The sequence below is a fragment of the Prunus dulcis genome, chromosome 3, assembly GCF_902201215.1.
Source record: "Prunus dulcis chromosome 3, ALMONDv2, whole genome shotgun sequence".
Classification (NCBI taxonomy): Eukaryota; Viridiplantae; Streptophyta; class Magnoliopsida; order Rosales; family Rosaceae; genus Prunus; species Prunus dulcis.
In genome coordinates, this window is record NC_047652.1 from 2,052,190 (window position 1) to 2,076,911 (window position 24,722).

At 36.8% G+C, this 24,722-nt stretch overlaps 3 protein-coding genes across 5 annotated transcripts; 2 read left to right on the top strand and 1 right to left on the bottom strand.

Moving 5' to 3' along the window:
* Positions 1-161: 161 nt before the first annotated feature.
* Positions 162-6,973, top strand: LOC117620975 (ATPase 10, plasma membrane-type). The gene is made up of 22 exons (XM_034351233.1): positions 162-412; positions 990-1,072; positions 1,153-1,272; positions 1,408-1,506; positions 1,636-1,773; positions 1,861-1,995; positions 2,134-2,313; positions 2,417-2,623; positions 2,826-2,945; positions 3,079-3,198; positions 3,292-3,414; positions 3,628-3,732; positions 3,915-4,059; positions 4,193-4,360; positions 4,562-4,800; positions 5,033-5,065; positions 5,152-5,233; positions 5,321-5,481; positions 5,604-5,777; positions 5,903-6,085; positions 6,203-6,366; positions 6,464-6,973. The coding sequence occupies exons 2-22, from the start codon at positions 1,007-1,009 to the stop codon at positions 6,558-6,560; spliced, it is 2,859 nt and encodes a 952-aa protein (XP_034207124.1). The 5' UTR covers positions 162-412; positions 990-1,006; the 3' UTR covers positions 6,561-6,973.
* A 1,233-nt stretch (positions 6,974-8,206) lies between these two features.
* Positions 8,207-11,691, bottom strand: LOC117623240. Of its 3 annotated transcripts, XR_004585100.1 has the most exons (6): positions 11,079-11,676; positions 10,217-10,437; positions 10,059-10,092; positions 9,194-9,954; positions 8,953-9,078; positions 8,699-8,813 (listed from the first exon to the last, which is right to left on the bottom strand). XR_004585100.1 is itself a non-coding variant. In XM_034354147.1 (5 exons), exons 1-5 carry the CDS (start codon positions 11,416-11,418, stop codon positions 8,556-8,558), a joined length of 1,614 nt encoding a protein of 537 aa, XP_034210038.1. In that variant the 5' UTR covers positions 11,419-11,691; the 3' UTR covers positions 8,207-8,555. The 3 variants fall into 3 exon arrangements, 2 of the variants coding, with proteins under 2 accessions (XP_034210038.1, XP_034210039.1); XM_034354147.1 differs by lacking the exon at positions 8,953-9,078 and having other exon boundaries at positions 8,207-8,813; positions 11,079-11,691; XM_034354148.1 differs by lacking the exons at positions 8,953-9,078; positions 10,059-10,092 and having other exon boundaries at positions 8,207-8,813; positions 9,194-9,940; positions 11,079-11,672.
* Positions 11,692-16,868: 5,177 nt separating this feature from the next.
* On the top strand, positions 16,869-24,473 carry LOC117621171 (protein STRUBBELIG-RECEPTOR FAMILY 7). Its single transcript, XM_034351503.1, has 16 exons — positions 16,869-17,314; positions 19,068-19,200; positions 19,303-19,374; positions 19,471-19,536; positions 19,630-19,701; positions 19,790-19,861; positions 20,214-20,285; positions 20,375-20,440; positions 20,548-20,610; positions 20,694-20,998; positions 21,540-21,823; positions 22,181-22,452; positions 22,669-22,801; positions 23,338-23,474; positions 23,562-23,718; positions 23,900-24,473. Exons 1-16 carry the CDS (start codon positions 17,218-17,220, stop codon positions 24,050-24,052), a joined length of 2,154 nt encoding a protein of 717 aa, XP_034207394.1. The 5' UTR covers positions 16,869-17,217; the 3' UTR covers positions 24,053-24,473.
* Positions 24,474-24,722: the final 249 nt, after the last annotated feature.

Here is a 24,722-nt window from a genome sequence, read left to right on the forward strand (position 1 = left end):
ACGGCTCTTCCTACCCAGTTCTTGAGTTTCCTCTCTCTCTCTCTCTCTCTCTCTCTGTCTGTCTCTCTTTCTCACACACACACACTCTCCTTTGTTTCGTCAACCAAATCGCAATCAATATTCAATCGGGAAGGACAAGAACACGTATAAAATGGCAAGACCCAAATTAAGACAAGATGCAAATAGCAGATCATCATCTGCTTTTCGCTCAACCAACGGTCAGCTACCAAATCAATTAGATACATGTGGGAACACTAATCACTCTTTATACATCCTACTACTTGTTCACTCCTCTGCATTCTTCATCAAAGCCAGAGGAGGAGAGCTAAACCTCATCCTTCTTCTGCTTCCCATCCCAACTCTCCCAAGTTCTTGGGCACTTCCCAAACTTCCAAGTTTGATTCAATATTCAGTAAGTGCAATTCTCAAGTTCAAATTCTATTCTGGGTTGCATTTATATTTTTGATTCTTTATGATGGTTGTGTGCATGATGCTAATTGATGATTTGGGCAGATGGGATTCTTATTGGTAATGTTTGGTCTTAATTAGAGCCAATTGTTATGCAATTAAGTTAATGTGGAATTCTTGAAAGTACGTGGAGGTGATGCAGAAGTTGAATATAGATTCAGATCTGTGCTCAAACTGTTGACATAATGATCGACTCAAATGGCATTTTTCTCAGGGAATTTTAGACATAACAAAGACATTGAGCTTTTTTTTAATTCTGTTAATAATGTTAAGATTAAGACTAGTTTGACTTGGTTCTGATTCTGATGCATACCTTTAGGGAATGCAGTGATTGCTTTTCCTTCTTTTTTTTCTTGGTGAGATTTGACCCTAAGGCCTATCCTTCACCATAATTCAAAAAATCAAGGACACTATGTTTGCTGATTTTCTCTTTCCAAATCATGCTGTCAGTTCTGCCTACTTACTTGTGGCACTGATGCCTGCCTAATGTTGCAATGCACATTTGATTCTCTTAATCACAGGATTTGAAGCTTGAATCATGGCTGAAGATCTAGATAAACCACTGTTGGATCCTGAGAATTTCAATAGAGATGGTGTCGATTTGGTAGGTTTAGTTGCATTACGACAACCACATTTGGAATTCATTCCCTACAATAGCATTTTAAGACACTTCGAATATAACAGGAACGCTTACCATTGGAAGAAGTTTTCGAACAACTGAGGACATCACCGCAAGGACTTTCATCCGAAGATGCTGAAGCCAGATTGAAGATTTTTGGCTTTAACAAGCTTGAAGAGAAGACGGTAAGCACCACGGTTCCTAAATATGTTTATAAGTTCAGTTTTAGTGTTTAAGACAAGTAGAATAGTCAATATCAGCTTAAAGCTAGATTGACAGAGTAATTGCTATTAAAAGCCCCCTCATTAATTTCAATGCAGGAGAACAAATTTTTGAAGTTTCTTAGTTTCATGTGGAACCCCTTGTCATGGGTTATGGAAGCTGCAGCAGTGATGGCACTTGTCCTTGCTAATGGTGGAGTAAGTAGAGTCTTACACTAAGTATTCATTTCCATTTCAGGGCAAGTCTTACACTAAGTATTCATTTCCATTTCAGGGCAATGTAAATTCTGGTTTATAACTTTATTCTGTGATGAAATGATATTTCAGGGCGAAGGTCCTGACTGGCAGGACTTTTTGGGGATTATTATCCTGTTAATAATCAATTCAACAATTAGTTTCATAGAGGAGAACAATGCAGGGAATGCTGCATCAGCTCTTATGGCTCGTTTAGCTCCGAAGACAAGGGTATGCCCCTTTGGTTGATGCATTTGGCACAGAGGATGTCACCTTTAAGCCCATAATAGCAGATTAGCTCACATTTCTTTCATGCAGGTTCTCAGAGATGGGCGCTGGCAAGAGCAAGATGCATCTATTTTGGTACCAGGAGATATAATCAGCATAAAGCTGGGGGATATCGTTCCAGCTGATGCTCGCCTACTTGAAGGAGACCCTTTAAAAATTGACCAGGCAAGTGCTTGAAAAGCCAATTTTGTTGTCTAACTATCAGCAGTTATATAGCTGTCACTTTCTCCGGGTGACCTGTTTGTTGGCTCAGTGATATGATCCACAGAATGAAGTAATGTTTTGTGGAATTTGTTCCTGCAGTCAGCTCTTACAGGAGAGTCTCTACCTGTCACCAAGAGGACAGGAGATGAAGTGTTTTCTGGTTCAACATGTAAGCAGGGAGAGATTGAAGCTGTAGTGATAGCAACTGGGGTTCACTCCTTTTTCGGAAAAGCAGCACATTTAGTTGACTCCACAGAGGTTGTTGGACATTTCCAGCAGGTAATTGAGTGCCTAACATGCTCCTCCTGATGTTAATTCTCACAGTGACATAGTTCATAAGTTTGAAATCATGAGGTGACATCAGTGACGCGGTTTTCTGCAGGTCCTTACCGCGATTGGGAACTTCTGCATTTGCTCTATAGCTGTGGGAATGATTCTTGAAATCATTGTCATGTTCCCCATACAGCACCGCTCTTACAGGGATGGGATCAACAACCTTCTTGTTCTCTTAATTGGAGGAATACCGATTGCTATGCCAACAGTGTTATCTGTGACACTTGCAATTGGTTCTCATAGACTCTCTCAACAGGTGCATCTCTATATAGTTTAAGTCACATAACATTTTGGAAGTCAAAAAATATTTATGCTCCCGCATATTAAAAGGGGTACTTTGGATATTCAATGGAAGAAAAAGCCTCCAATTTTGTGCTTTGTTCTGCAAACAATATAGCATCAATCCCACATATTCAGACTGACAATGTTTGCATACCTTTGTTTTTTCTTTAATTCAGGGTGCCATTACAAAAAGGATGACGGCAATTGAAGAAATGGCGGGAATGGATGTCCTCTGCAGTGACAAAACTGGAACTCTCACCCTTAATCGCCTCACTGTTGATCGAAATCTAGTCGAGGTATGAAAGCTGACTCCATAAGAATTTCTTAATTCAAACCATGGAGGCAAAAGTTAATATTAAGTGTCATTGATATATCATGTTTTGGCCATATGGTTTGGCTGAATAACATAAAACATATGCATCTTTGCAGGTTTTCAACAAAGACATAGACAAGGATGCAGTTATCTTGTTTGCAGCCAGAGCAGCAAGACTAGAGAATCAGGATGCTATTGATGCAGCCATTGTCAATATGCTTGCTGATCCAAAGGAGGTGGGGATACAATCCTGCTGTTTTTTTATTTTTTTTATTTTATATTTATTCTGTGCTGGTTACTTATGCATAAAAATATTCTTTCATCCATAGGCAAGAGCAAACATCACAGAAGTGCATTTTCTACCTTTCAATCCAGTGGACAAGCGTACTGCAATTACATACATTGATGCTGATGGTAACTGGTATCGGGCCAGCAAAGGAGCTCCGGAACAGGTACTGATGTATTCAGAGGGCAAGTACCTTAAAATTCTGTGATCCCCTGCAAACAGAAACGTAGTAAACAACACAACTAGGTTTACACTTTAGAAACAATAGCTGATCACTTATGAGAACTAATGGTGTATGAGAAATTCTTTTATTGTTGCAATGCCAAAACCTGAATTTTTTTTCTTTTGTTTTTCTTTTCCATTCTCATCCTGAAATCAGATTCTAGATCTATGCCCCGAGAAAGATGAGATTGCTGGAAGAGTGCATAACATTATTGACAAATTTGCTGAAAGGGGATTGCGGTCTCTTGGAGTTGCTTATCAGGTATGCCATAGCTATGCTCTAATCCTTTTAGTGCGGGTGTGAGAGTTGTAATGAACTTTAAAAAAAGGAAGAGTTTAAATTATCAGTTAGAAGATAGAAATCCAAAATTTAGGTCACAACAGTTTTTCAGCACCAGATGAAATTTCTGACATACTTCAACTCCCATGTTATGGTACTGCCAGGAAATTCCAGAAAAAACTAAAGAAAGCCCTGGAGGTCCTTGGACATTTTGTGGGTTGTTGCCCTTGTTTGATCCTCCAAGGCATGATAGTGCTGAGACTATTCGAAGAGCACTTAACCTTGGAGTCTGTGTGAAGATGATTACAGGTACATACATGTATCATCTTGGCCTTACATAAAAAATGTGAATATCATCTTTGTTTCTTGATTAAAACTGTAAATCATTTAGCATAAATGTCAAAGATAGACACTGATTCTTGAATGCTTGTTCTCACATTAGGTGATCAGTTGGCAATTGCAAAGGAGACAGGGCGACGACTTGGGATGGGAACAAACATGTACCCTTCCTCTTCATTGTTGGGCCGTGACCGTGACAAAGAAGAACACGAAGCTCTTCCAGTGGATGAGTTGATTGAGAAGGCTGATGGCTTTGCTGGAGTCTTCCCTGGTAAATAATCGAACACCTGTTTCACGAAATACATAAATTCTCTCCCTAAGGCTCCCTAATTCTTGAGAGACTTGAAAATATGAAAGACAGGTTACTGTTTGGTGGGGTGTGTGTGCATGAAACATTTGTAGCACATATTTGTTTCATACATATTTCCATCTCTGGATCACTCACCTGCCTTATCACTGCTTTAACTTTCAGAACACAAGTACGAAATCGTAAAAATTTTACAAGAAAAGAAGCATGTGGTTGGAATGACCGGAGATGGTGTTAACGATGCACCTGCTTTAAAGAAAGCAGACATTGGTATAGCAGTGGCAGATGCCACAGATGCTGCAAGAAGTGCTTCTGACATAGTCTTAACTGAGCCTGGCTTAAGTGTGATTGTCAGCGCTGTCCTGACCAGTAGAGCTATATTCCAAAGAATGAAGAATTATACAGTGAGTAGTAATCTTTTCCCTGCATTCAAATAATGGTTCATTTGTGTCAGTAGAATACCAGGTAGAGAGCAGCAAAATCGTAAAGCAGTGCTTACTTCGCCTTTTAAAGAGAAATTCTGCAATTTCTACTATATAGGATTTTTACTTGCATTTTTTGTTTTTATTTGTAATTTTATTCTACGTTTCTACATTGGTTTGATGGTAAAACTGACTAGCCTACTTGCATACACAGATATATGCTGTCTCTATAACCATAAGGATAGTGGTAAGTTTATATTCTCATCATCTCAATATTCAAGTAATATTACTACGTTTCAACTTTTCATAATGTTAAACTCAATCATGTTGCAGCTTGGTTTCGTGCTTCTTGCGTTGATATGGGAATATGACTTCCCACCTTTCATGGTTCTGATTATAGCAATACTCAATGATGGTAATATTTCAACTAGCTCTAGCTTTACTATTTCTTCTTCTTGATTATCGAAAAGGAGTACATGACTGTGCATTATTTTAAATGCAGGAACCATCATGACGATTTCCCAGGATCGTGTAAAGCCCTCTCCAAAGCCTGACAGTTGGAAGCTTAATGAGATATTTGCAACTGGCATTGTCATTGGCACATATCTTGCTTTGGTAACTGTATTATTTTACTGGGTTGTAGTCGGCACCGACTTCTTTGAGGTATGAAACACAGAAATGTTGCTTCTTGACTTTGTTTTCTGAGACCCTCTGCAACATGAACAGCAGAAGATACATTAGCTTGGTTTACTTCCACAGTGCTTATTGATTTTATATGACTGCAGACCACCTTCCATGTAAGAGATTTATCCAGCAACAGCGAGGAAATTTCATCTGCTATATATCTGCAAGTTAGCATCATTAGCCAGGCTCTCATATTTGTTACAAGAAGCCAGGGATGGTCATTTCTTGAGAGGCCTGGAACTCTCTTGATGTGCGCATTTGTGCTGGCTCAACTGGTATGACTTATGCAAATCAACTCTTAAATATATGCATTAAACTCGATTTTCAAGGTAACAAAACCAAAGCTGAATTACATTTTCATTTATTGAAAAAATAAATAAATAAATTCTCTCATGTTTAGGTGGCTACTTTGATTGCTGTATATGCAAGAATCAGCTTTGCTTATATCAGTGGCATTGGATGGGGATGGGCTGGTGTCATATGGTTGTACAGTTTGATTTTCTACATTCCCCTGGATATCATCAAATTTGCAATTCGCTACGGCTTGAGTGGAGATGCCTGGAATCTATTGTTTGATAGGAAGGTTTGTGCAATGTTCTAAGTTCCATTAAAATTTGCTGCTATCATTTGTTTCTATGAGGAACAAGCCCTGGCTTGAAATGACAACTTCTGATTTTTATGTACTTTTTATTTTTAACAGACGGCTTTCACTTCTAAGAAAGATTATGGGAAAGAAGATAGGGCAGCCAAGTGGGTACTTTCTCAGAGAAGTTTACAAGGGTTGGCAGACATGGAGATCAATAAGACCGGCAAGCGATCTTCTTTGATCGCAGAACAGGCCAGGCGGCGTGCTGAAATAGCCAGGTAATACAAACTGCCATTTTCTGTTGCATTTTTACAGGTTGGATTTCATCCCATCTTGCTAATATGTAATTGGTTAAATGCCACATTAATTTCACAGGCTGGGAGAGATACACACTCTGAGAGGACATGTAGAATCTGTAGTGAGGCTCAAGAATCTGGACTTAGGTGTTATTCAATCAGCCCATACTGTCTGAAGCCAATACATGGAAATAGTATCATTCAATTTTCCGGTGAAAAGAAACTCATCAGCAGTTGCACATGATTGATGTTGGGCATCTGCAAAAGAAATTGACCTTTGGTTACAACTTAAAAGAGTTTCTGGGGATGGAAATAGGTGATCTATGTAATGCTTGTCAATTCTTTGGGAGCTAAAAGTAAGGAATGCATTTTCCTAGTATTTATTTCTTGCAAATTTTCATATGTACAAGGGGACCAACTGTTTTTGTGTAATAATTAGGAAACTTCAAACTAATAAACCACCTCAAACAGGGGAATTTTTCTCTTTTTTGGTGTTTTTTTGGGATAACATGTATGGTTTGCTCTTGCATAAGAGAAATACACATTGAATTTTGTAGCCACTTCAATGAAGATTGTTGCTTCTTTTTTCGGTAATGTGTCAAAGATTGAACATGAGTGAAAATATTCTGGGCTTTTTCTTTGGACTTTGGACAATCCACAGACAGCATCTAAATATATCTGTTGGTGAATCTATTCAAATTCTTCAATGAGTAGATAGATCTGCCTTTCCACATTCTTTTCAACAACAAAATCAGTGTTAAACCAAAACCAATATAGACACTCTTGGACTACAAATGCAATGCCATATTATCAAATGATGATCCAAGGCTGAAGGCATTCCAATCACTTGACCCCATGACTTAATAACAGAAATCTAGCATTATTTGAAGGAAAAACAATTTAGGAAGAGGACACCTGAATGATGCGCGTGTGCCCCTTTCCAAGCTTCACGGAGTTTATGTAATCCGTAAGGCAATGTGCTGAGGTACCAGGAAACACAAGTCCTGTCATCCTTACCAAAATGGAGAGCCATCCCTCTTTAAACTCTGGTTCATATATGTAGCCTATTGTTAAACTTCTTATCAGCTCCCAGACAGCAGTAAGATATTTTGGCATCAAGTATCTCAATCCAAAGTAATTGTTGTTTGGCTTATCCTCCACTCTCTTCAAGTATGCATATGTCAAAGAAAAGAAGAAGAAAATTCAGTGCTTGAAGAAGTTGAAATTTTAAAGAAAGATTATGGGACAAGTCCCAGAGCCCTCCCTTCTCTGGCCTAAACATAAGGTAGCTGAACTCATCATCATCATCATCATCAGAAAGTCCATGGCTTTGGTTCTCTTGGGAATTAGTGGCCATTGGATTGTTTTGTGAGAGTTTTGATGTTAGATTCACAAAGAGAGAAATGAATGGGGTATTTATACATTGTAGGGAAAAGGGGAAAAAGAGAAAATCCAAGATGGCAAAGGCTGTTACATGTGCATCCATTAGCATGGCAAGGCTGCAGGATGCAAGTGCTCTGCTTCTATGCATGTGTGTGTTTTTCAGGTGGGTTTTGATCAGAGTGTCACATTTAGTCTAGATATTACAGCTTGAAATTACCTACATGCCTCAAATACCCCTTTTTATAGCTTAGCTTTAGGTGCAAGTGTCAAGTGTTTTGCTTCTTGGAGATTGTTGTATCTACTGTCTACATAACATTATACATTCTTAACCAACAAAAATAAAAAGATAATTATGTTTGTTTTCAAGTAAATGACAGTTGCATACATTGTGATTATGACTGGAATTATTTCTAAAACACTTGTAATTTATTTAAAGGGATTAATTAAAGGGACTGGGCAGAAATCTTTGCATATAACATAAATACAAGTTTTTGTACTTTTAGTGTTTCAACCTCTTTTTCATGCTTGATTAAGAGAGGAAGATAAACTTAGGGTACTTGTTCTTCAAGGCACCTAAAATATATTCATCAATAATCCCTACAGTTTAGAAATGTGAATACACACCTAAATTGTGGGTAAGGAATTATTAGGTCCATTTTTGTTATTAGTGACAAGGAATTTGACCGTAAAAAAGAGCTTCACAATGTACATTACTTGTACACTAAAGCCAGAGCTATATTTATCATATGACTAAAAGCCATATTATCATCATCTGCAAGAAAAGCTTCTTAAAAAGAAGACATCTGAACAATGCGCTCCTTTCCCAGCCTCACCGAATCGACGTAATTTGTAGGGCAATGTGCAGAGACACCAGGAGCCACCAGTCCTATAATCCTTAGCAAAATGGAGAACCAACCCTCTCTATACTCTGGTCCATATGTGTAGCCCATTGTTAAACCTCTTATCAGCTCCCAAACAGCATTCAGATATTCTGGCATCAGATATCTTATTCCAAAGTAATTTCTGTTTGGTTCCTCCTCCATTCTCTTGAAAGATGCATATGTCAAACAAGAAAACAATAATTCAGTAAAAAAAGAAGATGAAACTTAAAGAAAGTTAGCTAAAGGGGTTCATTTCAGGCCTTGAAAGACATCAACCCCACAATGAGCATGCATTCCCTCATACCAATATGTCCCCAATGAACCAATTTAAACCAACCAGCAACTTTCTATTGCGCCATTAATCTTAATAAGCAGGTTGCATGCGTCCGTAGTGACATCTCATATCAAGAAGGAAATGCAGGATAGAATGCTGCAAATATTTGGGCAACTAGTTTACAGAGCATTCGGTGGACAGGATTGAATATGAGGACAATTAATAGTACTAAAATTAAACAAACTGTATAAGCAAAGGCTTGAATACATACTTGTTCATTGAATTGGCTGTCATAGTAAAGGCACACCCCAAAATGCTTATACAAGAAGGTTTTGTCGTCGTAAGGCAACCTGGGCACAAGATCATTGCAGTAGACAACCCTGAAGTACTTTGGGACCATAGAATTCAAATGGGCTTCCATGTACCTCCCCAGTTTCCTATTACCTACCCGGGGCTGCCCAAATGTGTACACACCCAGCAACCTTTGCATCAGCTCCATCTCCTCGTGCAACACCAGCACTGATGGGAACAGTATGGCAAGTGCCCCACCTAGGCTATGCCCAGTAACTACGAATTTTGCATTTTTGTGCTCCTCAAGTAAGCTCTTGAGCTTTCTTCTCACAGCATAGTATGCAGACTTCTCCCCCATGTCTGGTGGAACTATCTTCTCGCTATGCCGATCACCTCCACCTTGTTTCATGTGAGAATCAATGTTTGAGGATGATGCTTTGGAACCTTCTGAAGATCTTTGGCTAACATCAACACAATTTGCAGGGGTGAATTCTTTCTGCATCTCTATGAGTTGATTGTAGAAGGTTACAGCATTAGTTCTATTCCCCAAGCCTAAGGCTTCTAAGAATCCCATGTGTACTTTCCCCAATTTGGGAACTTCATACCAAGAGTAGTCAAAATCGGTACTCCAATCATCGGCATCAAAAGGTTCTGTTCCCCTGAAGCTGATCAGTATCAAATTTGCATCTTTAGGCTTGTCACAAAGCATGAACACTTGGGTGGACATCTGCTTTTGGAAATCTATCAAGCACCATACAATAAAGGAGAAAAAACATGAATTGGACTCAAAAAGTAAGTTCGAAATTTTTGATGACCAAAAGTAATGTTTAAAATGCACTTCTCACCATTCCAGCAATTGTAGAATTTTACAAAATGCATCTGCTTTCATTGTCAAAATTAAACTAATTAGTATTTATAATGATCAACTGAAAGTATATTGAACCCCTTATATGGTTAAAACATAGCCAAAAAACAAAGAGAGAAGAGAACAAGAATAGCTTGCCTTCCAATGGTAAACCACGATATATCTAACGACTTGTGCATTCTCATATGCTAACTTCGCAGCCATCATACAGAGATCCATGAGAGCCCTGTTGTTACCCAGTTCAGCTTTTAGGCTTGTTTCTGCTAAGTTTTCACCCTTGTAGAGGTCTATCCGCCCATCGAAATGTCCAATTGTACTTATGAAAGTCTCTGTGCCCCTCTGTGGCACCACGACTTTTCCTGCTTCCCCAATCACCATTACAGTAAGCAATTAGACTACTAGGATTAATTGAGAATTAACAGTTTGCAGTACATTCCTTTTATTAAGAAAAACCCAAAAAGGTCATAAATTTGTAAATTTTGTACACAAGACGCTTTATCCATAGAAAGAAGGCATATACAATACAGGTAGGCACAAATTCTAAACAAAAGATAAGTGCAAAGAATTTCCAAAAAGCCTTACTTTTTGTGTTTGCCTATATATGCTTTTGTCCCTTAGTAAACAAGAAATTCCATTCACTATGAAGAGAAAGCAAGCAAGTTAAGCAAACACATTAGTTAGTGAAAATGGTTTCCAATGTTTTCATTCTGTAATTTTAATTCTTGTCATTATGCATTTATGAGTTAATCCCCCAAGTAGAAGTTAAAGAACAACCCAAAAGAGGCCTAAACACAAACAAATTTACAGGGGCAACATAATGATATTCTGATACAAGCGATACTGGGGAGAGGGGAATCGAACCTAGGACGTGGGGTGCAGTGGCAACAACATAATGATATATACAAATAGAGCATTAAAACTCACAAACATAATACAAAATGAAGAAATTAGTAAATGGGTAACAATAATAATAATAATTGTGATCAGTGTCTGAGTTTACCATGAAGCAGAGTTATGAGCAAGCCAAAGAGGCCTCCATTGAGAGATAAGAGGTTGAGGATGAAGTCAACAAGGTAGCCAGTCCACTCCAGAGGCTTCCCAAAAAGGCCTATGATTTTCCGGGCAATTATGGACACCACTATGACCCATCTGTGATCCTCCGCCACTCTACCCACCACTGCTTCGTCTGAGCCCTCAAGAAACCGAACCCCACTGTCTACCTTTTGCAACACCGAGTACCTAAACAAGTCCCTGAGTCCTCCCTTCTCTGGCCGTACGATCAGGTACCTAAACTCATCATCACCATCATGATCAACTCCAAAATGGCGGTGGTTATCCATTGCAGTTGAATTGGTTTTTGTGGAAAAGTCTGAAACTTTAAATGATTTTGAAGTTGGAAGAGAGAAATAATGAATGGGGTATTTATAATTTCATAAATAAAATAAACAAAAGAAACAAAAGATTTTGCTTTGGAAAGGGGAGGAAAGCAAAAATGGGTAAAGGACGTTACGTGTGCATAGGTAGCTGCAGCAGAGTGCAAGTGTTTTTGGTTTGGCAGCTTTTAATTTGTCCCTGCAAGTGTCTGTGTTTGTGGATTTATTTGTTTTGGTTTGAAGGGTTACATATAAATAAATTTGTCGTTAAACTCGAAATAAGGTCGTATTCGTCATCATCATTATGTCTCAATGTTGTAGATACAAAGAAGAGCTAGATGCCCAATAATACAAAGCAGCAGATATACACGCATGCACCCTTTCTTTTCTCTCGGGATTTTATCAAATGACATATTTTGATCATTCTTTAACTATTGTAACCTTCAATTTTAAAAGCTATATAATTTTGCCAATAAGATCAGTCTATTGAAAGAAAAAAAAGATTTTGATTTGTAGTCTAGTGGTCTTAAATTCGAATCCTCATGACATTGTGATAGTGTGTGTGTGAGAAATCTCTCTCATGTACACAACGACTGTCTAAATACATCATTCTCACTCATTGAATTACCATGAGGAGTTATTGAAAGTTTAACAAAAAATAAACAAAAAGTGTGTAAATTGATTACAATCTTTAAATGCCCTTTTGGAAGCTCAAACAACCTCAAAAGCCCAAAATCCACCTTATGTCACAAAAAAGCAATGAGTTGAACTTGTGGTGTCGTTCCTTTTTTGGAAAGGTATTATGCGATCCAATCGGAGCTCGAACGCCAATCTGTAAATTCCTGTTGCATCCTTTTTCCTTTCTTCACTCTAATTCTTTTTCAATTCATTCAGCCATTTGTTCTACATCAGTTATGGATTTACAGTCTCTCTATCTCTCTCATCATCTCTAGGGATATATATAGCCATTATATGGCCATACCCTTCCCATTGTGGCTTTTACAGTCTCTCTCTATCTCTCTCATCATCTCCAGGGATATATATAGCCATTATATGGCCATACCCTTCCCATTGTGGCTTTTAAAACGAAAAAGGCTTTACATAGAAAAGCTATCTATATGAAGATGGTGTGTAAGTGCAACTTGTTTTCTTCTTTTTTCTTGTTAATAGTTGTATGGGCTTCATCCTTTTGTTAATTGTTGTCTCTTCTACGTAACATTCTTATCCCAAAAAAGAATATTATTTTTTCAAAAAAAGGTGATGTGCAGGCATTTGGATTGTGACTTGAAATGTGTTCTTTTACTCAATTCTGATCCATATGAATCCCATTAGCATCAAAACAAGAACTTGGGTTTTGAATCAGATGGGATTGCCTTGCCATGTACAGATTCGAAAGATTGGGGTCCCTGAGAATGCGTGCAAGTATTGAGAGAATATATAGAGGGAAAAAAACAAGTTTTTGGTTTGTTGGTGTTTGGGATATAAATCCTATGCAAATGATAATGTTCCAGAGTCCTTTTGCCTCCGAAGGATAAGACCACAATCATTGGGTTATCATTTCTCTCTTTCACACGCCACATGTGTTGTGTCTGGTGGTGTGGCCTGCAACATCTATCTTTTGCTGTTTTCTCACCAAACTTCTTATAAAGTTGAATCCAAAGCTCCACTTTTGTTAAAGAAAGAAAGAGATGCAAATTATTGATCTAACCAATTTTGCGGTAATCACCAGTTCTCGTGATGTTTCTGATTCATGTAATATATAACGTACGTAACATAGATGAAATGATAAAAATACATGTCTTATAATATAGATAAGTTAGTGATTCTATGTGACGATATGGCAATCACATTAAAAAGTTACTCGTAATCATTGATAGCATATGTTTTTATATCATCACATTTTACATGAATCTAGGTTTAGCGAATCATAACACACTCACTCAAATTTGTGAATGTGATGTACTAGTATTTCAAGTAAATATGATGTAGGAGTCTATAGTTCACTAGTTCTAATAGTTAAGATACTAATATGTGTACTTGCCATTATTTAGTGAACAAATTTGGTAGAAATTTGTGATGATTTTTTTTTATTTTTCTTTTTGATATCAAGAATAAATCCTCCTCTCCTATTGTGGACACTTGAACAACTCATAAGTTGGTATACACCAAAGAAGAAAGAAGGCAAACCCTTGTCACACAAATGGCCCCACAAGTCGTGTAATGGTTAAATCAAAGACTCACATAGGCGGCCATAATCAATCAACCGATATATGAATTTACAATTCATCCGACAATCATCCTACTAACTAAATTCATTAACGTCTTAAGAGCATTATCAGTGGGGGGTTGTATAATGAGGTGTATGTTAAATATACACTATTTGTGATCGAAATCACCTGCAATGAGGAGGTGTAAACGATTGTAAATTTGCATCACAACCGTGAGATGCAAATTTAGATGCACATGTGTATCCTTTTTTACATCCCTTGCAGATGGGGCATACATGAGAAAAGGTGGACAAAAGTGAGCAAAATCAATTGTACATCTTTAGATTTACATCTTCTCCATTGAAACAAAAATCACATTTACAACCCTCGAGGTGTAAAGGGAATGTAAAAGTGGTTTTACACCCCCGAAAATACACCCCCACTGTGGATACTCTAAGAAGTGACCCTTTTGGATTTGGGTCGGAATCGAACATGTTACGGACTAGTTAGGTCTATCTCAACGTATCGACTCAATAAAATGAGACCGAACATGAAGCAACCCTACTATCAACGGGCTTGGAACATACTCAAGCCCAATAAACACCAACCCAAAAAGAAAAGAAAACTAAAGCCCAATGAAGCAGTGAGTTTAGTTGCAGAGCTTGTAGGATGCTTCCAAAGGGAGGTGCTGAGTCAACAAAAACGCCACCGACCACCGACAAGACTAAGAACAAGCAGAGGAGGCCACGTCCTCATGTGTCTCCATCTCTCCATGCAAACGTGGAGGTTTCTGATATTACACGGCACAGAGACAAAAGCGCGGTCTCCAACTATTAGCTAGCTAATTGATAGCTGATGGCGATTAAATATTTAGTTATCAGATGATCCACCACTTTCAACTTTCAATACAAAATACTATTTTTTCCCCTTCTTTTATTTATTTATTTTTTTAAAAAATTGTTTATCTTTTTTCGTAAAGCATTTTGAAATGAATTTGTTTGCAGTTGTATCAGTAGAATTAAATTTGTATGGTATTGCTCTGTCATTAAACAGAAGAAAAGAATTTACACGTGTCCCACCTGTAAACACTTGTCAGCCTATTTCATTCTTTATACTTGTCCATATTTGTAATAAAATTATGTCTCCAAAATGTTTGCCACGATCATAATTGTGGGATTAATTGAAAATCAGAGGCTGGTAGACTATGATTAAGATATTGCAATTTGCAAGCATCCTAAAGAAAACTTCAAATATGTTCAGCTTTGAAATTGTAGGAGCCTAATAATATAATTTGGTATAGCGGTGTTTAGTTTTCACTTTTTAAATAGGATTTTTCAGTTCAAATTTGATGTATAAATTTTTTAATGATCTTTTATGAATCAAGTTATGTGTACGAAATGAGCGTTCTTTACTTCTGATTGGAAATGCGACAAATTCTCATTAGAAACAAATTCCCGAAGTATAAATACATCAAAATGAGTATAAAGACATGATAATTAGTAGTAAATATGGACTTAGTCAAGTTAACTAGAGCAAATATACCCCCCACCTGCACATGAGTTCGAATCCCTTCTTTGTAGATTAGATTAAATTAAAATAGAATATCGTTTGTATAAAAATTACATGAAAATTAATATGATAAATATGATTATTGTTATTTTAACTTACGATGTAAGATCTATGGACCTTACAAGTACCTTTAATAAAAGAAAGTCATATTGCAACCAATATATGGAGTTGAATTTGTTTGAAGGGAAACACATGTTTCTTACATTAACCATCATCCGTCTGTGTTAGGCTGAATCTCGTTCACACTTCTTCTTTATATGCTTATAATAAATTTCATACTTCATTGTCTATGGTTGCCTGCCTCACCAAAAACATAACTATTGAAAATCAATTTGGTCATTGACCAAATAAATAAATAAAATTTGTCCAAAGATGTCACGGTCCGTTGGGCAATAGATTATAGTGGGAATAAGAGCGTATGCTTTGCATCATCCATAATGATAAATAATAAAAAAAAAAATTATCCATAATCATTTGCCTCATTGAAGAATTAAGAAAAGATTCGTTGAGATTTGACTTTGTGTGTTTATTTCACTTTCACCTACCACCGAAATCCAATATATTAGTTCAAACAAATCTGAATTTTAAATACTAAAGAACATGGTAGACGGCATGATGCTCTCTCCCCAAAAATAAAGAAAAGAAAAAAAAGATGGACGACAGATGCTTTATTACCTATTATAAATAAATAATATTAGCAAATGCAAATCAAGTCAGTTGATCAAGATAGTACACCTGATCTTTTTAAATTCGAATTCGAATTCTTTTCTCTTTAAATTATAGTAATTTGAAATATCAAATTGTCAAATAAAAGATAAAATGACAAACTAAATATTTGAACAATTATATGTACTTCTATGCTTAATTATTGAATTTTTATAAAATGGTTTGATAAAATAAATAAAAATACGTTTACCCAAAAAAGGAGGAACTGTATTAAAATATTAGCAGAGTGTCTTTAATACTTTCCTTATTTTAGTAATGTACTCAAACTCAAAACAACAACCATGTACGTAGATTCAAAGGACAAGAAAAGAAAAGTGAAGTAAAAGAGAGGTGACAGTAAAAACAGAAGAACGAGGAGGAGCTCTGACGTTGACTACTTCATACAGTCCAACTCAATACATTCGAATCCAATATGGCACCATCGCCACTGTTTACTGCCCTGCTTTCGCTGCTGATTGGGTCACTGATTATCTACCAAATCTAATCCAAGACCAAATCTAACTGTTAACTAAAATTGATGCCACTGTCACAGAATGTGAGAGAGAAAAACAGGAAAAAGGAGAACAAAAATAAAAGATTTGATTTTTATGTGCGAGAATCTCGTGACTTTCATCTCTCTCCACTGAAAAGGTGACATTTTTGGTGAAAGTAAATCCATCATGGTGATTTTAATCTTTTTTTCTTTTATGGGTTTTTGGGGTCATGCATTTCAAGTATTGGGTTGCCACCCAGTCATGAAATGAAGGCCAGTACTGATGAAAGCGTGTGAAGCTGATGAAAGCTGTGACTTTCTATATTATAGTTAAATCTAATTTCGAAAATAATTAGGGAGAGAGAGAAAGATAGAGAGAGAATAATGTGAATATGATATAGCAATGAATTATACAGAGTTGGGTTGGCCTAGCTACACACAGCTAGTGCATACACACCAACCAAGAGGGTATTGTGTATTTTCCTCCTCATACCTAAAAAGAAAAGAAAAGACAGAAAATTGCAATAAGACCAAGAAGTAGAGAGATAAAAAACCAAAAGCTTTTATTTTCTGTGGCTTTGGATTCTTCTGGCAAATCGTGCCTGCCAGCTTTGCTTGGGCATGGCTACTTAAGAATAAAATATATTACAAATCTGTTTGGGAAAACAAAATCAATTCACCCAAAAAGGGACAAGCTTTCATTAGCTTTTGTGTTCTGTGGGTAAGTTTAGAACAGGCAGAGTGTGAGTTCTGAGAGAGAAGAAAGAGAGAGAGAGAGAGAGAGAGAGAGAGATGTTGGAGACTTGGAGGTGGGTTTTGCTGGTGTTCAGCATCTGCATTTTGGGATGGAGTCCCGGTTCCATCAATGCTGCCACAGATCCAGCAGATGGTCAGTGTCTCGCCCAACTCTTCTTCTCTCTTTTTCCTTTTTGCTGTTTCTTTGAATTAATACCAGTTTGTTTGTACTCTCATGAGCTAATCTTGGGCACATCCGCATTATTTTTGCTGCTTTTTTCTCCATTTGTGTTGAATACTAGACCCAGTACATGCATTATAGATTTGACTTCCTTTAGTATTTTAGAAATGGTCCTTCAACTGCTTATTGGGTTCAGATTTGTGCTTATATTGTTGATTTTGAGTTATTTATTTTTGGTGTGGAGTTCTTTCTGTAAATGAAAGGGCAATATCAGAGGAACTGTTTATATCCAGGGTCTGGTCTGATATTAGCGGTGTTGCTTTACTTTGCCTCACTTAATTTTATTTAAAATAAAAAAAATTCTGGGATTTTATATGATTGCTGTTTCGCATTCATGTAATTCGAGCTTCAGAAAAGAGAATGAAATTATTCTCTCTCTTTATCAAAGTGAGAATTAGCTGTCGCTTTATGACTATCATTGCCACTTCGCGTTTTAAAAGCGTTTAATCTCCACTTTGAGATATGATGCAAAGCAATTGCAATTGCTACTTTTCTAACATTTACAATTTGCACTTTGCGTTTAGATCAGGTAATTGAAAGTACCAAGGGATTTCAAAAGAATGGGATTTGGAAAACATGATTCTAAGTTCCAGCATTTGAAGTGTTAGTTTGGCTAACCTATTCAGCATGGCTGAGATTTAATTCTGGATTTTCTAATTTCCCTGTTTAGATGCATCAATTTGTAAGAAAGGGATTTAAGTATACCATTGGTATTTTAATAAGTTAATCAACTAAAACACAAGGAAGCTTACCGATTGTAAGATTTGTGCTTTCTTTAACTGGAGTATCAGAAATTCACAAAAATAATGTTGTTTTTAAAAATGTCAAAGTCTTTTTAATGAGCACAATCATTTTACCAATGTTTTCACTATCATACCATACCATGGAAACAACCATATCAAAGGTTGACATGCCTAAAGACAATGTAGATTCACTTACGAGCAATTGAAATCAAAATAATATCAATGTTGCTTAGAAGACTAGAAGACTTAAAACAAACCAAGATGATAATTCTTAGTACTCAACCAAAAGAAACCAAGAGAACTTCAAGCTTAACAAGCCCTGTACAGAACAAAGTTTCTAAAAGAAGATATAGGCAGCAACAAAAAGATCCCAGCAAACCTAATTCACCAACAAAAATTTTCAGGATAAATTTCTAACCTTGTGATATGAACTTCATGATAAAAGTATTAGTCTTTTCAAGAGGTAGTTTCTTTAATGCTAGAATTTGTTTTCATTGTCTGTGAACCATTCTATAAGCAATCATCTTCATTTAGATTTGGAACTTCAGTAAGTGGCTCAAAGTTTACAATCCATCAGCTATTGAACATTATTATAACTTGTTTAGGTGTATGAAATAAAAATAATATTTATTCGTAATTTTTTATATGATTTTTTAAGTTTCATTTTCATTTGAATATTTTGGTAATGTGTTTACAGGTACTTAATATGAACTTCTTTGTTTCTTTTGACACAATTATTAATTTATATCTTGTTAGTGTTCACCCAATTAGTTGAACATTGGTGTCTTAACCTGACATGATCATGGCACCCCTAATTGAAAGCATCTTTTAGATTCTATCTATTAGTTAGCATGCTTGTTCATTCGTAGTCCATAACTAGCTTTGCTTGTATTGACTTTTCCTGTGGCATGTTATGTGCACAGTTTCTACTCTAAAGACCTTGTATAGTAGCTTAAACTCCCCATCTCAGCTAACCCAGTGGAGTGCAAGTGGTGATGATCCATGTGGCCAGTCTTGGAAAGGTGTTAAGTGCTCGGGCTCACGAGTAACAGAAATGTGATTCCCTACTTCCTCATTTGTTTCCCCGGATATTTCCACCTTTGTGCTGATTTCTGATACCTATTCTGTCATTGGTATTTTTATTTTATTTTTAATCAGTGATGTATCAAATCTTCAACTTTCGGGATCATTGTGGTCTTCGCTTCAGAGTTTGACAGCATTAACCAACCTGTAAGATCAATGGTCATATATGTCAAGTTGATCAATATTTTTTTTTTTACTGTATTAGTTTGATCTCGTGATTTGAGTATTTGAAAATTTTTGCAGAGACATGAGCCATAATAATCTCGCAGGCAGTATACCTTATTCACTTCCTCCAAACATGACTCGATTGTATGCTTCATAAACACATTAATCTACTTTTTTCTTGTTTATTATTCCACTTCTGATTTTTTTATATAATATTGACTATTTTTTGGCATGCAGAAACCTTGCTGCTAATAACTTCAATCAAGGCATCCCTTATTCCATCTCTCTGATAACTTCTCTTGAATATCTGTAAGTAAATGATTCTTTGCAACTTCTTGTCACAACTTATACAAAATGTTTAAAGTAAACCAATTTCATTTTCTTTTGGGAACTGTAGGAACATCAGTCACAATCAGCTTCAGAACCAGGTGGATGACATTTTTGGAAAGCTCTCTTCCCTATCCACATTGTGAGTTCACCTTCTATCTTTGTTTACATAAGGAGTAGCTTGCATTGCTGTCTACGTTGGCGCAAGTGCATAATTTGCCAATCGGCCATTCCCTTCTTCTAAAAGGAACTGTAATGTCATTCGCAGTATATGATATTTTATAATCTGTCAATAACAATCTTTGAATATCTTTATAATGTACACCTGGGATATCTCTGTATCTAGTTATGTGTTTCTATGAAATTCTTCAATTGTCAATCACCTTCGTCAATGTGTGTGGTATAATGCTCAGAAATTAAACAAGTCGTTATAATATTTTCAAGTTGGTTTTGCTAAAGGATCAAATGACGATAGTTTCTATTCTTTGCTTCAGGGATCTCTCTTTCAATTCTCTGTCAGGTAACCTCCCTGAGAGTTTAAGCTCCCTCTCAAGTATGACCACAATGTAAGTATTGAAAGTTTTATTATTAATTCATTATGGTATAATTATCTAGTTTTTGTCTTGACTCTTCGCTGGAATTTGTCTTCTTTCAGGAATTTGCAGAATAACCAGCTTACAGGGCCCATTAATGTCCTTGCCAATCTCCCCCTTGAAAATCTGTGAGATATCCATACAACTTAGACGGATATTCATTGCTTCTTCTCCCTCTCTTTCCTCAGTGTCCTGGCCTTCAGCACATTAAAGTGCTTTTGTTTATGTTTCTTAGGAATATTCAAAATAACCAATTTACCGGCTGGATTCCAGAGCAGTTGAAAAACATTAATCTGGAGTAAGCATTCTATTATTAGCTACTGTTATTTTAAATCTGGAATGAATCTGTTCATTATATGATTCTAAGAAATCTCACGACAGGAAGGATGGAAACACATGGAACTCAGGCCCTGCACCCCCACCTCCACCTGGTACACCTCCAGCCAGCAAGAACAACGGAAATCACAAATCTGGCAGCTATGGCTCACCATCAAAAGGTGGTGCAGGTGAAGGTGGAAAGAAATCAGGAATAGGAGGTGGTGGCGTAGCAGGAATAGTGATATCTCTTTTGGTAGTTACGGGGGTTGTCGCATTCTTTATCATAAAGAGAAGATCGAGGAGGTCGTCCTCAGACGTGGAGAAGTTTGATAGTCAGCCCTTTGCTCCCCTTGCAAGTGAAGTAAAAGGTACCTACAATTTTTCTACGTCTTACATTCAGTTGAGCATTATCAGAAAATTTTCTGCGTCTTATCTATCATTTCTGTTGTGGTTTGCTATTTATGCTGTTGTATCTGGATTTGAATTTCATTATTTTCTGCAAAATACCTGCCGAGTTTATTAGTTCATGTTGCAAATCATTCAAGTGAAAGTAAATGATCGAGATCTATGGTGTTGTAAATAAAACTACTATTAATGCCAAGGAACTTTTCAAACATGCAGTTTTTTTTTTCGGTCGATTTTCAAACATGCAGTTTACTGAACATGTTTGTTGCCAAAGCCTGTGCCAATGTCTCGATGTCTGTAGATTCAGTTTATTCACAAACCTTTTTTTAATTGAAATTACAGAAAAAGGCCCGGCCTTAAACTTTTGAAATTAGTGATGCATATGAGCTATTGAAACATTTCAATTATGTTTGTTCAGATCTACAAGTTTTTTGTTGAACCATTTTTAACTTTCCATGGTTGTTTTTGAATGTTTACTGCCATGTCTGTGGCACTCCAATGCAGAAATGAAATCTGTACAAACCCCTGCCACGTTGGACATGAAGACCTTTGATACTCCTGCCACAATAAATCTTAGACCCCCACCAGTGGATCGTCATAAATCATTTGATGAAGAAGATTTCTCAAAGAAGCCCATTGTGGTCAAGAAAACCAGCACAGCTCCTTTAAATGTGACCTCATATTCAATAGCGGACCTGCAGATTGCTACTGGCAGCTTTAACGTTGAAAACCTTCTTGGTGAGGGGTCGTTTGGACGTGTTTATCGTGCTCAATTTGATGATGGGAAGGTACACTTTTTACCTAATTAATCTATTTGCCATGCAATTGAGATTGGAAAAATATAATCTCTTTTGATTCATTGTCAAGTTTCCTTTATATGAGTTCAAAGAGTAGTGCTTTTCCTTCTTTAATATCCTGTCTGTCGCTCTCTCTTTTGCCTTGCCCACTTGGGCACATGGGTTGTGCTTTCATGCACACACACACAGTGAATGCTCCAGAGAGTATAAATGCTGCATGCCTATATGGTTGGTTAAGCATTTGTTGAATATCTTTTTTCTTATTTATCAAATACTCCAATTCCAATTGTTTCTAAAAGACTAAACATAAATGATATTAATTTGTTAATTCTTTTAACAATATTATAGGTTCTTGCTGTGAAGAAAATAGATTCATCTGTCCTTCCTAGTGAGTTGTCAGAAGATTTCACAGAGATTGTTTCAAACATCTCCCTGTTGCATCACCCAAATGTAACGGAGCTGGTGGGTTACTGTTCAGAGCATGGACAGCACCTGCTAGTCTATGAGTTCCATAAAAGTGGTTCGCTGCATGACTTCCTGCATCTATCAGATGACTACAACAAGCCATTGACATGGAACTCTAGGGTCAAGATTGCTTTGGGGACTGCACGGGCACTAGAGTAAGTTTTTAGTGGGTAAATGGTCAAATTGAAAGTTAGACATGAAAGTTGGATATAATTTGATGGTTGCATTTCTTATAAATATAAGCTTGAACTCATTTTTGAAACCTTAATTTCAGGGAGTGTCAAATCTCTATGACCGGTACTTTAAATATTTTTTTGACAAATGAGAATGAAGTGTTTCTGGTACTCACAATGCTTTTTTTTTTTATAAAGGTACTTGCATGAAGTTTGCTCACCATCAATTATTCACAAAAATATAAAGTCAGCCAACATATTACTGGATGTGGAGCTCAACCCTCATCTTTCAGACACAGGCCTTGCGAGCTTTATCCCCAATGCTGATCAGGTTCAATTTGAGATCTTTTATACTTCATTTAATTTAATTTATCTATACAACTTGAACTGGTGATTCCATTATGTGAAATTGTGTCCCAACGGAATAGCTGTATTGGGACATTGTAGATGATTATAAATTATAATTACTAGGATTTGCAAACACTTGTAAGCAAACTCAGATGCACCAATCAGATGTCAGAGATTCTGAGTAGTAAGATTCTCTGTCTAACATTTACATAAAATGGACCTAGTGAAATAAGGTAGTAGCAGACTTGTCAGATCTCCTGTAGGCTTCCATGAGTTTTATTTGTTAGCAAGGAAAAATCCATGTGGAACTCCTTGGTGAAACACCAACTTTATGCCTTAAAATGTGCTGAGACTTCATAGCTTCACTTCATTGAATGGAGTGACGGCCATTGATGATTGTCTGCAGATGGATATTGTTGACCACTTATTAGCAGAACCCATGTGCATTCTTGTTGAATCAAATAAATTGATCATCGATTTTGTGGGAAAATTCTGATGTTTTAAGTATAACATGAGCAGGCCTTGGAGCACAATGTGGGATCTGGGTACAGTGCACCTGAGGTTGCAATGTCTGGTCAATATACTCTAAAGAGTGATGTCTACGGTTTTGGAGTGGTTATGCTGGAGCTTATTAGTGGACGGAAACCATTTGATAGGTAAGTGTTGACATAAAAATAGTATTAATATTATAATCATTTTTAACGATTGGTGAAGTTAATTGTTGTATGAAAATTCCTTAACAGCTCGAAGCCTAGATCTGAACAATCTCTGGTTCGATGGGCAACACCCCAGCTCCATGATATTGACGCTCTTTCAAAAATGGTAGATCCAGCACTCAAGGGGCTCTATCCAGTTAAATCTCTGTCACGGTTTGCTGATGTGATTGCCCTATGTGTCCAGGTAATGTTTTATGGAGTTTATACTAAATTGAATAATGTCTAACTCGTTAGGGCACGAATGACAACTGTCAGCTAGCTTCTGGTTAAAATATAAGACATAGGCTTTGGGTTTTGGGTTTTGGGTTTTGCTTTTTCTGCACTGAAGTGAAAATCTGATCCTTAACTACCACATTTTGGTGCAGCCCGAGCCTGAGTTCCGACCTCCTATGTCGGAAGTGGTTGAAGCATTGGTTCGGTTGGTGCAGCGAGCCAACATGAGCAGGAGAACAGTTGGAAATGATCAAGGAGGATCCCAGAGAGGCGACAACACCAATGGACAGGACGACATGTCTTGAGGAAAGCATGAGGTGACAATGCTGATACACATGAGGACATGCCGCAAGAATAGCGTACATTTTGAGTTCATATTCACCTTGGCTACACAATATGTTACTGAGCCTACACGCTTGGTAGCATATGTTTGTTAATATTTTACATAGTTGAGGTAGTTCTTTCCTTGTTGAATATTTTTCAAACTTGAACTGGTGCTGCCCAAAACGGTTTGGAGCTTGTTTCAAATGATAAAGTCTTTTTTTTTTTTTTTTTTTTTTAATTTTTATTTCTCATAGTATGTATACAATAAAATCAAATCATGCGCCATGCAACATCACTATATCAGTTTGCAGAACAGAAGCATATAGGCCTCTTGAATCTTGATGCACCTGATTTCTCTTGTATCTGTACGATGTTGAAGTAAATAAACTAAACTTAAATTCATTTTTTCTTTCCAATCAAATGGTTTGAAGGAAGGAATCATTCCTATCCATCCTCCCTAAATTTGATATCATATAAAATGTGATTTTGATTTAGAACTAGAGCATTGTATTGTTTTGGTACATTGCAGTTATGCCTGGAAGCTTCAATTGTTGTAAAAGATTGCAAATACTGCTTCCAAGTTGTAGAATTGTTGGTTGCTCAATGACCCATTTGCATTTCTTCAAAAGAAACCTATTGTCACAATCGTAC

Excerpts from the sequence above, each read along its gene's own strand:
- LOC117620975 (XM_034351233.1), top strand. The coding sequence starts at position 1,007 with ATGGCTGAAGATCTAGATAAACCACTGTTGGATCCTGAGAATTTCAAT. Across the intron at positions 1,507-1,635 it reads TTGTCCTTGCTAATGGTGGA|GGCGAAGGTCCTGACTGGCA; the intron begins GTAAGTAGAGTC and ends ATGATATTTCAG. Across the intron at positions 4,060-4,192 it reads CTGTGTGAAGATGATTACAG|GTGATCAGTTGGCAATTGCA; the intron begins GTACATACATGT and ends TTCTCACATTAG.
- LOC117623240 (XM_034354147.1), bottom strand. The coding sequence starts at position 11,418 with ATGGATAACCACCGCCATTTTGGAGTTGATCATGATGGTGATGATGAG. Across the intron at positions 9,955-10,058 it reads ATTCTACAATTGCTGGAATG|ATTTCCAAAAGCAGATGTCC; the intron begins GTGAGAAGTGCA and ends GGTGCTTGATAG. Across the intron at positions 8,814-9,193 it reads ACAGCCAATTCAATGAACAA|AGAATGGAGGAGGAACCAAA; the intron begins GTATGTATTCAA and ends GCATCTTTCAAG.
- LOC117621171 (XM_034351503.1), top strand. The coding sequence starts at position 17,218 with ATGTTGGAGACTTGGAGGTGGGTTTTGCTGGTGTTCAGCATCTGCATT. Across the intron at positions 17,315-19,067 it reads TGCCACAGATCCAGCAGATG|TTTCTACTCTAAAGACCTTG; the intron begins GTCAGTGTCTCG and ends TTATGTGCACAG. Across the intron at positions 20,286-20,374 it reads CTCTCAAGTATGACCACAAT|GAATTTGCAGAATAACCAGC; the intron begins GTAAGTATTGAA and ends GTCTTCTTTCAG.